Here is a 12,424-nt window from a genome sequence, read left to right on the forward strand (position 1 = left end):
TAGTGTGCTGTTTTTTATTATATGATGGTGGCGCTAGTGTGAGGGTCAGCCAGCCCAGTACCAAGCACGTACATTGCTGGTTTTTGATTGATTAACTCAATCAAAAACCAGCAATAAATGCTATCATACAAACGACGCAATCTAAGTTCCTTCGTGTCTAGGTACATCTAACAAGAGTTCGGCGATAGTGTATAGCCGACAATAGATTTAAAGTGATTTAATATTTATTTACATACGTATGTAAGGGGCTCGACGACCTATGTATGAGACGCGACGCATATGGTTTCATTCAAACTATTCCTAATTTTGTTGAAAGGTGAATGAATCTTGAATGCAATTCATGTATGTGAAAAAAAAACGAGCGTTAAATATACTGTTCTTATTTACATATACTTACGTATGTGTGCAAGGATTTATTATTTCATTGGAAAAAACGGCGCGCCATCTGGTGGTCTAAACCTACAACGATAAAGATCGTTAGGCTTTCGAAGTTTCGAAACTGGCAGGGTGTAAGCTAGGGTCAAATGATCTCACCGTTCGATAAGTAAAAGAATAACACCATTTTGTTGTGAAATCAATGCATAAACAAGACCGTACACATCGAAAGTAACTCCGAATCGGTCGCTGCGTCAGTCTTTTCAGTTCAACTTTTTTAATAATTCATAGAGGTCGCAGGTGGTTCATTGTTAATCATGTAGCGGGAATTGGTGCGACAGGGCATTGGAAAAAATGTCTGGATTTACTTTTCTTCCTAGATTCATTGATGAAAAGTAAATTTCGTAAAAACTCATAGAACCAGTGAGTCAAAATCCGATGTCATTGGTCAAATCAAATTATCTTCGATTTCTTGTTACAAACTTCCGTCCCTTTTTACACCCAAGATTTCTAAGACAACGGAAGAGAAGACATCCAAAGGTCTAGCTTCACTACTGTTACTATCAAAATATTTCATAATTGTCGAATATTGACAAATGTTATACATTTCACAAATATAAATGCTATTTAATTTATCAATAAGATTAGTAATATTTTACTTCATATCAAGTTATACACTAGTGAAGATAACATTGAAATTGCTAAGGTTTTGGATAGGAAAGTTGATTCTATTTCTTTGTTGACAAATTTATTTAATCAATCAATTTTAAAAGCACATGTTTTATCAAAAACATATTGGGTACTATTAAAATGTAGTGCACTCAACATTTGCAGGGTTGGAAAATCTGATTATTTAATTACATGTGACACGTATAAATGAATATAAATGTAGGTATACCACACAATAGAGCGGGAACAATAAACCGACTGTATTAGAATAAGAATCTTCGACGCGAGTGCTCCAGGAAAATAATTATATCACTGCAATTTTGTGGACTGTTGCGTTGTGTGACTGAGAGAAATCTTGTAGTTTTTAAAATGCAACAGGAAAGCGACGTGGGGAAGAAGATAGAGAAGAACAAGTTCGAGTCTTCTATCAGTGAACTCAAGAAAAAAAGTTTTGTAACCGCGACGGATATTGAGAATTTTGGTAAGTTTCCAATTCCTTATTTGAACAGTTTTTCTTTATTAACTAAAGCGTTTTAAATAATTTTATTGGTAGTTTGTTTACATCCGGTTCGAAGGATCCGGTTCGGTTTGTGTAGGCTTTTAAGGTAACAAAATATAACTATGAATTTATAGGTAATAAACAACAATTAAAATAAATTTAAACTAATAAAAACAAATAATTAAAAAATGTATTAATAAGTATAATATAAAAAATGCCACTCCCTGCAATTCGTTACCGTGCGCAGAAGGCTGACAGCATTGCCACGTTGAATGGCCATGTTTAATCTATCATCTTAGTTTCCTCGGTTCCCTCTTCAACCGTTAAGCATCGAACGGCATAGCATTCCCAAAGAAGGTTAACGTCAGGCTGGAGGCCGGTGGTAAAATCACAGGCTATACTTCAAAATTGTACGTCTTACCGTTAACCGGAAGCGGAGATGAGATAGATGATCAAATCACCGAAATTTTGCAAATATATTGTCGTATATAATTTACTTTGCAACATATTCATCGTCAAGTCGACCATTCTTATTGCAACATGTAAATTTAATTGTTTTCTTAGCTTGGCTATTAATTTGTGGCAAAGGCGTGACGTCACGCCCTTTCCTAAGACGTAGTTTAACTTTAAATGGACGATAAGATTGATATTGAATATGATTTCGACATTGTGACGTCTTTTTGCAATATCGCACCACATGTTTTTAAGCGTGAACATAGTTGTTCCTACTCTTATACTTATCTCCTCATAAGTGGATGGAATTAAGATCATCTAAATCACACCCTTTGTGAAGGATATAAAAATAATAGTCACCTTGGCTTATGTAACAAACTCAGCAAAACACATTTCTAAATTCTCCTTTTAAAATGGAACAATGGGACAATATACTTAATTATCTGCTGCTGATGCAAAGCGGTGCGGAACCTGACACCAGCCGCATCAGTGGAAACGCAACGTAATTGGGGGTTCATCTCTAGGTTAATAGGCTAGCAACCTATTCTATTCAATCACAATTCCGCCAGTCTCTTTCACTCCTTCGCATGTTCACAGTTGTGACGCTCGAAGACCGGAATCCAAGTAAAAGTGACCTCTAAATTTTGAAGATTTAGCTCCTGACTTTATGACCGGCCGCCTGACGTCAACCCTCCTTGGGAATGCTATTGTAACCTATCAGCTGCCTAGGCTATATATCTCATAGTTTCCTAGTGTGAAATCCTAGGACCAAATGCAGTGTAACAACAAATAAAAATTAGCATTACCATCAGACGACTAATTCAAAGCAACTCGTCTAACAATAGATAATTCCTATTGGTACATAGCTAGAATAGCCTTTAAATAGAACTACATGTGTTGCACACAGCTCCGCGTGGTAAAAAGAATAATAAAGAAGTTGGTACTAGTTAAAAATATTTTTCAAATTTGAGTTAGATTGTCATGATCTCTACTACTACCCTCAACTTTTCCAAAAACTAGGTATCACCCTAATCAAAGGTCTCTACCAAAAATGGTATTGATTCATAGCTGATTCTCGGAGTGTTTCGACCGCTGCGGTCGCGCGCCGCGCTGTCATTACGACCTGTCAATTTTCTTGAGGCAGGAATAATTTTCTAAAATCAATCATTCATAAAATTGACATTACCACTTAACAGTAATTATAGTTATTAAATGATGACGATGTTACCTATATTATATAAAGGTGTAAAATCGTTTCATTCATTTTGTCAAAGATTGCCTTGATAGACGTTTCCCGCCAATAAATAAAAGTTTGAAAATGGAACCATTGAAGAATTTAGAAAAGTCGGAAATGGGTTCGTAAGATCGCAAGTTTACCAACATAAGTTTAAAAACTAGCCTGATTCTTGAAACTGTACAGATATATGTTACTACATAATCATTATAACTGCGAATGTGAGGATGTATGGTGTATGTTTGTTACTCTTTCACGCAAAATCGACTGGACGGATTGTTATGAAATTTGGTACACAGGTAGAAATATAACCTGGAATAATACATATACTTGTACTTTTTATTTCAAACTTCCCACGGGAGCGAAGCCCCGGGGCGCAGCTAGTTAGCTAGCTATAAGTTTTTTGCGTTCAATTTTTCGGATCAGGTTTTGGAAATGTTTGGCAGTTGAATGCATTGTTGGGTGCACGTCGACTATAATTTAAAATGCCAGCTTTGAAAATAATGTATTTTATAGTGTAACATACCAATAAACTTTCAAATTTGACAACACGAATAAAGAAGAAAAATTAAAAAAAAAAACAAGAATAGGATAAATCTTTTTTTCACTTCGACTCTACTAGAGTTCAGGTTTCCTCGCGATGTTTTCCTTTACTGCAAGCAAATGTTGGTCGATGAAAATGAGTCAGATTATAGTATAAATAACCATGTTGCAGAACCAGAATTCGAATATAGAACCTGGCGGATCACAGGCGGGCGTTTTAACCATTGGACCACCACCTTTCTTATTTGTAGTACTAAGCGACTTCTATTGTAATGTGTATACTTTTTAGGAGAGAGTGGCCTGACAGAAGAATGTCGCCGCGCCTACCGGCGATCGCTGGACGATCCCGAGGGATTCTGGGCCGAGGTGGGGATGGAGCTGGAGTGGAGCAAGCCCTGGGACTACGTGTTGGACAATACAAACCCGCCTTTCACTAAATGGTAAGCTATAAGCCAGTGTATGTTGAGGACCACCTGGTCAAAATTAAGTACCACTTGGGTTCACCGCCTGGAGAGTTTACTCTAGTTTACCTAAACTGGGGTAAACTCCTTTTCTTCTTGTTCCTTACGAAATCCAATTTTAAACTTCCTTCCATAACATTCTGTTTCCTGTTATACTTTCATTCATTTTTAAGACTTTTATATCATTCCTGAATACTATCCTCAGTAAATGGTTTTCGTAAGTCATTGAAAGAATTTGTTTTATCGCAGCAGATAGACGGCACTGTTACACATTACTCAAATTCCCTCACTATTCTCAATTCGTAATAATTGATTGACCCTAAACCTTCCTCAGGAATCACTCTATCTATAGGTGAAAACCGAATGAAAAGCCGTGCAGTAGTTTTTGAGTTTAACGCAAACAGACAGACAGACAGACGCGGCAGAGGACTTTGTTTTATAATATGTAAGGATTAGGGTAAACCATGAAAATAAAATATCACCCCTGGAAGATTTTGAGGTGGACAATGGAAGAAGGAATTCTGAAGGATCTTTTTATACCCCGTAATCTTGACAACTGCATACAACTGGTGGAACTGCATACAGTTATACAACAAACTACCCCATACAATGAAGGAGCTAAATCTTGGACCTTTTAAAAATAAACTGTTTGATTTGCTTGTAGACAAATGTTTCTATAATATTCAGGATTTTTTAAACAGTAAATTTTAAATATGACAACTAATGTTTTAAATATCCTACTTGTATTTGACTAACTAATGACTAAATTAAATTGTGTTTATTTGAAATTAAATTATAAAATGAATTATTGTTGACATAATGTAATCTTGGAAATTATCAATTTTAGAGTTTAATTGATATTTATGTACCTACATTTGCACGCCATTGTTTGGCAAAATATGTGATACTATTTAATTTTAACATCTTTCTGTGCCATATTTTGTGCGAATAAATGATAAATAAATAAAATAAACAAAGATAATTCGACCTTGTTACTTATGTAGGTGGGTGGGTGGCGAGTTGTCGGTCTGTCACAACGCCGTGGACCGCCATGTGGCGGCGGGGAAGGGAGACCAGGTGGCGCTGGTCCATGACTCCCCCCTAACCGACACTGTGAGGAAGATCACTTATGCTGAGCTTAAGAATCAGGTAACATTTTATTTACCATTTGTTTATCAATTTCATTTTTTAAAATGGACTCCAAGCATCGGTTGTCTAGAAGAAATCGTTTTTAGCGATAAGACCGCCAATTGAACTTAGGTAATTATTTTTCTGTTTCTTAATTATTATGGCGTATTGTACAATCATAGGTTCATTAATTTATTTCCATTGTTTCTTTCTTTGACGCAACCCATCTATTTATTCTTTGGTCTTCTAAAGTTTTTTATGAATACAATATGATCTTTTTCACGTGTTTCTTTCGAAACACGTGGAAAGAGAGAGGGGAGACTTTTGCCCAGCAGTGGGACATGTTATAGATAAAAAAATAAATATAATCTTTAAATCGCATAAAATATGATGTTACCTACTAGTTTATTACATTATTAAGCGATGTAAAATTGCGAAAAAAATTTTTTTTTTACAATATCAGCCTAGAAACATATGTAATGCTGTAAATTATAAAATTTATAGTTTTTAAGTTTCTTAAACATTGTCGATTCGACGACTTCGGTGGCGCAGTGGTAAAATGCTTGCCTCTGAACCGAGAGGTCTCGGGTTCGATACCCCGGTCGGGTCATGATGTTTATCTATATATGTATTTGTTATAAAATATAATATCGTTGAGTTGTATCCCATAACACAAGTCTCGAACTTACTTTGGGGCTAGCTCAATCTGTGTGATATTTATTTATTGTGCCAGGTGGCAAGAATAGCTGGTAAACTGGCGACCCTGGGGGTGACGCGGGGCTCCCGCGTGCTGATCTACATGCCGCTGATACCTGAAGCGATCGTAACCATGTTGGCCACCAACAGGCTGGGGGCGATACACTCGGTCGTCTTTGGAGGTCAGACACATTTATTACTCAAGTGACCCCTAGGTGGGATGTACTGTACAATGGGTAATTTTTCTTTTTTATTGATCTTCTTATGCTCAATGGTTCCAATACCATATGTGACTGTGTTTTCTCGTTTAAAAGATTTTCGCCTAAAGGTATGTGTGAGGAGAGAAGTTAAATTAAGAATTCGAGAATTAGTACAATATTCATTATTCTTACTTTACAAATTTTGGTAAATTTAGAATCTAAATAAGAAATGTCGATATTAAATCGAAGTAGACACGGATTCAGTCAGGTAGCCGTTATGAAATAGCCACTTAACTTGGAGATGACGAGCGAAGGATCCGAGAGCAGTTCTGGCGACGCGCAGTTTTTGAAATGGTTCTCGGGATGATACGGTAAGGTGGAGGGAGGCCGTTGACTAAGGCATGACGTCATCATCTCGCCTATCCCGAGTGCCCAACACCTGCACTTGAAGGCAGCTTCAGACGAACCCATCGAAGAAAGGATTTAGTTGCCAGTGGTGTAGCGTTTACTGATCAAACACAGTACACTTGCTCAATTGTGCTATGTGAATACTGCGTTTTATTTTGTGTTTTTAGTCTGGTTGTGTATTGTGTTGTTGTTTTACAAATAAATGTTTTATCTATATATCTATCAAAGAGGTTATTATGAAGCATTGGTGGCCCAGTGGCCTGTGAGACAGGTCACAAGCATAGATTAATAAAGACTCGTGGTCACAGGTTTGAATCCTACTCGTGCTACCTACGTGTATATCAATCCGGCCGAGTCATAGACGCGCGCTACTGATGAACAGAGCGCGGAGCCCTTCTAATTAGAAATAAGTAACTAAATCTATGCTGATGAAGGAAAACATCGCGAGAAAACCTGCATACTGGCTGTTCGACTACTTATTCAATATTGTGTACATGCGTTCTTATGTGTTGTCGCAAAAGTCATGTAAGATGCATCAGTTTTTTTAAAGTATCCAGTATATCCATGGGATTAGATTTGCGCATTATACTTAGTTCGCGACTATTATATGATAATGCCTATGGATAAACCAAAAAGGAATACCGTAATAGGTTGTGCGCTTCATAAGTTAGTAGTTTATTTGAATTTGCAGGATTTGCTGCACGTGAATTGAGAACTAGAATAGAACATGCCGAACCCACTGTCATCGTAGCAGCCAGCTGCGGGGTGGAGCCTAATAAAATCGTAAGGTAAATTTTCCGCCATCTTGAAAAGTTAAAATAATCATATTCATGGATTTAGTAGGTATTTCGTACGAGTATCTACTAATTCCAAGATCATACCTATACTTACTTATAATTCTTTCATTCTATAAACTATTATAATTTTAATTGTTTCTGAAAAAGTTACTATTGTTCAATTATTTTCTTTATTGTCGATAAAACTTGAAAATATTATTAATTAAATGTATTTAAATGTAGATATAGGTACCTGCTTATAAGTTTCGTCGTATATTAAAATAGGTACGTAGCACCACGTGTAATGTTTTTTTATACTGGTGGAACCTACGTAGTATATTTTTCAAAAAGAGCGGAAAGTGGAAGTCGTGATAGCATAGACAAAGATGTCGTAGTTTGTTAGGTTAATCAGTCAATATTCAAATGTCCTGTGGTAGCAGTATTCTGCTACTACTAGCACGCTCAAAAGCACCTCAGTCTATTTACCTACTGATTGATAATGTTATAATAATTTTAACTATTTTTTCAATGTTAAACTCGGATAAACATTTTGTTACTTTTATCTATTTTATTTGATGGCCCAAATATACATGTAGAATTAACACCACATTGCAAATAGTGTAAACTCGTGTTTATACAAATAAATAATGGTTTTTTTCTTAACAGATTTATATCGTTATCTGTAGCGAAATAAACAATTTCGTTTTTTATTTAAATAATTTACATAAATTAAAATTGAAACCGATAATGTGTTTTTGGTAGACCAAAAGTATGTATTTGTATAATATTGTGATGATATACAAATACATATATATTTTGTATAATACTTATATATATTGAAAATTAGGTATAAAGATATCCTGGACGAAGCCCTGTGCCAAAGCTCTCACCAGCCGCGCTGTTGTATCATATACCAACGACGTAGAGTACTGGAATGTTCTTTGGAAGAGGGACGGGACATCTCGTGGCAAGATGCGTTAGATGCTGAACCTGTGCCTTGTGTATCTGTTGAGGCGAACGAACCTCTGTATATCCTATACACTTCCGGTAAATACCTACTTCCTTATTACTTAAACACAAATTCCTTGAAAAAAAAAAACATTTATAAATCTTTTCATGTGTTTCATGTCATCAGGACCATAAACCAGAGTTCACATTTACGTGATGCGTTGTGGACTTTTAAATAAGTCAAAATCATTATTATTATTGTAAGGTAGCCAACCTTCAGGAAGAGTGTGCCGGCAGCAAAATAAGTAGTTTATTTATTATATGTTGTGATATTTTTTCAGGCACGACAGATGCTCCTAAAGGAATACAACGACCGTGTGGCCACGCAGCAACACTATGCTGGTCAATGCACGCAGTGTACGGTTTGAAGAAAGGGGTTTGGTGGTCCGCCTCAGACCTCGGTTGGGTTGTCGGGCATTCCTATATTTGCTACGGTCCTCTACTTGCTGGCCTAACTTCAGTACTTTACGAGGGAAAACCCGACAGAACTCCAGATCCTGGACAATATTTTAGGTGACAAGTATTTTTTGTTTCCTAGATTGTATTTTTATTCACAATCTTAACTGTCTTATTGTATTACCTACATTTTGATTGAAAGTTATTTCATATAATTATCTATTACTTTTCATGTTATAAAGATACTTTAATTACTATATTGTTTTTAGAGTAATTACTGTTTTTTCAATGTCAACTATATTATCGTTTTTACACATAACTAGATAGTTATTGATTTATTACAGGATAATCGAGCAACATAGAGTGAACGCATTGTTTACAATACCTACAGCGTTCCGTGTTTTGAAAAGAGCTGACCCAGCTGCAAAATATTCCAGGAGATATTGCGGGAAATCTTTAAAAACTGTATTTATCGCTGGTGAACATTGTGATCAAGATACTAGAGTAAGTATATTTTTTACAGTAAATTCTGTAAGTTCCATTGATTTTAGATGGATAGGTTCAAAGTAGCCAAAATTATACAAGTAAATACATAGGTAGACGGTATTATGTATTTAGTGTTTCTAGTCACCCCAAGTGAAAACTAATGGCTATTACCTGACTACTTGTAGGTAACTAGTTAATTTTGGTCTCAAGAATGATTACCTATTTTTTATTAATTAATGGTTCACTCTATACAACGTATTTCTCATTTGCCTTCAACACTGTACCTACATTAAAGTTAACCGTTGTGCATTTTAAAATGCTAATATCTCCAACGGTGTATATCGGTAAACTCTGCCCTATGACACTTTTTGTTTCAACCAAAGTAATTAGTTGGTTGCTTACGTTTTTAATTAACACATAGTATAATTTAAGTTCTATTGACACTTTATAAGTTACTAGGAACATGTCTCACAAGTGTGACAGAAAATTATTTTTTCTTCATTGTTGCAGTAGGTATCTGGTATGACAGATAATATTAATAGTATCGTAGGACAAAGCGTCACATCATAATGAACTAGTTAATTATTTTTTATTCTAGCAATGGGCCGAACGGATATTTGGCGTCCCAGTTTTAAACCATTGGTGGCAGACCGAGACTGGATCGGCAATAACTGCCGCGTGTCTTGGGTATGGCGTAAAGTCTGTACCGCCACATTCAGCTGGATATCCCGTACCAGGATATGATAGTAAGTCACAGTTTAATGAATTTTCTAACTCACATATTTGAAATTAATTTCGAACTGAGATTTTCATATCGTGCTTATTTACTAGACATTATTTTTACCGTTTATTTCTATTACTTCAGGCTTAATGTGTATAGTTATATGTGAATCTATTTTAAGTGCGAACTCTAAGAGAAGATGGAACAGAATGTCAGCCAGGCGAAGTTGGTAGACTAGTGGCAAAACTACCGCTTCCACCAGGCTTTGCTTCAACACTATGGCAGGCCGACGAAAGATTCAAAAAGACCTATTTTGAATCTTACCCGGTAATATTATCAATTCGTATAAGTATAATCTCTAATCTACTTTACACATTGGGGTAACTAATCGTAGGGTTGACAAAAAAGAAAACAATACGAAATATTGTTGTTGACAAAATTAAATCGCGTGCAGGCATTACCTATGCAGACATGTCTACAATTTTATCCCAATGTGTAGAGGCTAAACTCTAGCCTAGGTTTAATTAGTGCATTTTTACATAAAATACATTAATGATAAAATGTATTTAGTAATTGTAGTTAGTCCAAAATGTGTTATATATAAATATCTCAACTTTCAGGGCTACTACGACACCCAAGACGCCGGTTGGATAAGCATCGAAGGAGCTGTATGGGTGGTAGCGAGAGCAGATGACGTTATCAATGTGGCAGGCCATAGACTATCCACTGCAGCTCTAGAGGATGTAGTTCTAAAGCATGCCAGGGTCGCAGACGCTGTGGTCGTGGGGGCCCCTGATCCGACTAAGGGAGATGTACCACTATGTTTATACGTAATGAGGCCGCCTCAAGATGGTAAGTATTATGCCAGTATTTCGAATCTATCTATTTATATTGCGTGTGATACTTCAATACCTATTTACTTCAAGATTTATAAAATGGTGTCTTATTTTTTCCAGATGAAGAAATTGTAGCGGAAAGTACTGTGACTCAAGAACTAATTTCACTCGTCCGTCACCTGATTGGTCCAATCGCAGCGTTCCGAAAAGCAGTGGCGGTGCCAGCACTCCCTCGCACTCGGTCAGGAAAGGCGCTTCGTGGGGCCATAGCCAAACTAGCGCGTTCCCAACTCGTCAAACTACCAGCGACTATAGAAGATCCCACCGTATTCAGGGAAATAAAAGCAGCGTTGAAAAAATCCGGATATGCTATTGATGCACCTGATCCAGAATTTTAGTACCTGATTTATTTTAATGTGATTAAATTGTGAATTGTGAAAAATGGGAGATTAGAAAGGTTAAACTTACATAAATATATATCATAGTCGTAACTTTATTACATAAATTGCAATTTACTTCTAAGCGATGGCAAATCTATAAACGCTACACCATCATAAATAATCTTGGATGTTTATTTCCTGAAATAAACTTATGCTACGTATGTACCAGAATACAAGCTGTTGAGTATCTATAGTTGATGTGATTAAAGATAGAATTAGTAATTTTATTCATTTTCTGTAATTCATATTTGTATGCTATGAATAAATTTATTTCTATTTCTAGATAATTATGATTAACTACATACTTAATATAATAAATTAAGTTAGGATGTGTTCACTTTGTACATTTATTTAAATTGTTTAAAGGTAAAAGGGTTCCTTTTAAGTGTCTACTAATATGGTGTGAGCAACTACAAATTTAACCAACAGTAAAATATTTCAGAAAAATATTAATAAATTAATTTGTATATTTTCTATTCATAATTGTGTGACCAACATAATGATTTTGAATTGGTTTTACATATCGACGGAGAATTTTGGAAAATTCATTCTTAGGGTGAAAGCTGTGGAGATATTCATGTAGGTGAAGCAGAGTACAAAACCTAGTAATACGTAAAAATTCTAAGAAAAAAGCTACCAAAAAGTAAATAAATTGGGTTATTTAATTAAATTGTATTTATTGCGACTGCAAATCAGTCGACAGTTGTGTTAAGTGTTAGTGTGATGATTAATTTATTCACATTAATTAATAGATATAAGTAATATATTTTATAGTATAAATGTTGTACTTAATGAAAGTGTCAGCTTTTATTTCAATGAATACTTAGGAATATCAAAATAGAAAAAAGAAAACGAAAAAAAAAACATAGTTTTACTTTAGCAGATCATATCGTATGGGTAATGGTGATATTGTGTAAATACTTGATGAAAAATCTTACTTTTTAAAATATTTACCGATTAATAATAAAGTATTTTCAGTAAGTACTATTTAAGAAAAGTGATTTAAGAGGCTTTTATTATATTTATAGTTTTTCTTATATGTAATTAAACATACTTTTTTAAAATTCCTGAGTATTTTATTCTTTATTTTAATTT

General features: G+C 35.2%; 1 protein-coding gene across 2 annotated transcripts; it reads left to right on the forward strand.

The window, feature by feature from the left end:
• The first annotated feature begins 1,280 nt into the window (after positions 1-1,280).
• On the forward strand, positions 1,281-11,984 carry LOC128678259 (uncharacterized protein). Of its 2 annotated transcripts, none has more exons than XM_053759688.2 (12): positions 1,281-1,525; positions 4,063-4,213; positions 5,239-5,383; positions 6,096-6,240; positions 7,358-7,454; positions 8,290-8,489; positions 8,732-8,963; positions 9,191-9,350; positions 9,931-10,078; positions 10,235-10,380; positions 10,674-10,905; positions 11,010-11,984. In XM_053759688.2, the coding sequence occupies exons 1-12, from the start codon at positions 1,414-1,416 to the stop codon at positions 11,285-11,287; spliced, it is 2,046 nt and encodes a 681-aa protein (XP_053615663.1). In that variant the 5' UTR covers positions 1,281-1,413; the 3' UTR covers positions 11,288-11,984. The 2 variants fall into 2 exon arrangements, with proteins under 2 accessions (XP_053615663.1, XP_053615664.1); XM_053759689.2 differs by lacking the exon at positions 1,281-1,525 and adding an exon at positions 3,276-3,351.
• The last annotated feature ends 440 nt before the right edge of the window (positions 11,985-12,424 follow it).

Source organism: Plodia interpunctella, chromosome 19 (assembly GCF_027563975.2).
Source record: "Plodia interpunctella isolate USDA-ARS_2022_Savannah chromosome 19, ilPloInte3.2, whole genome shotgun sequence".
Classification (NCBI taxonomy): domain Eukaryota; kingdom Metazoa; phylum Arthropoda; class Insecta; order Lepidoptera; family Pyralidae; genus Plodia; species Plodia interpunctella.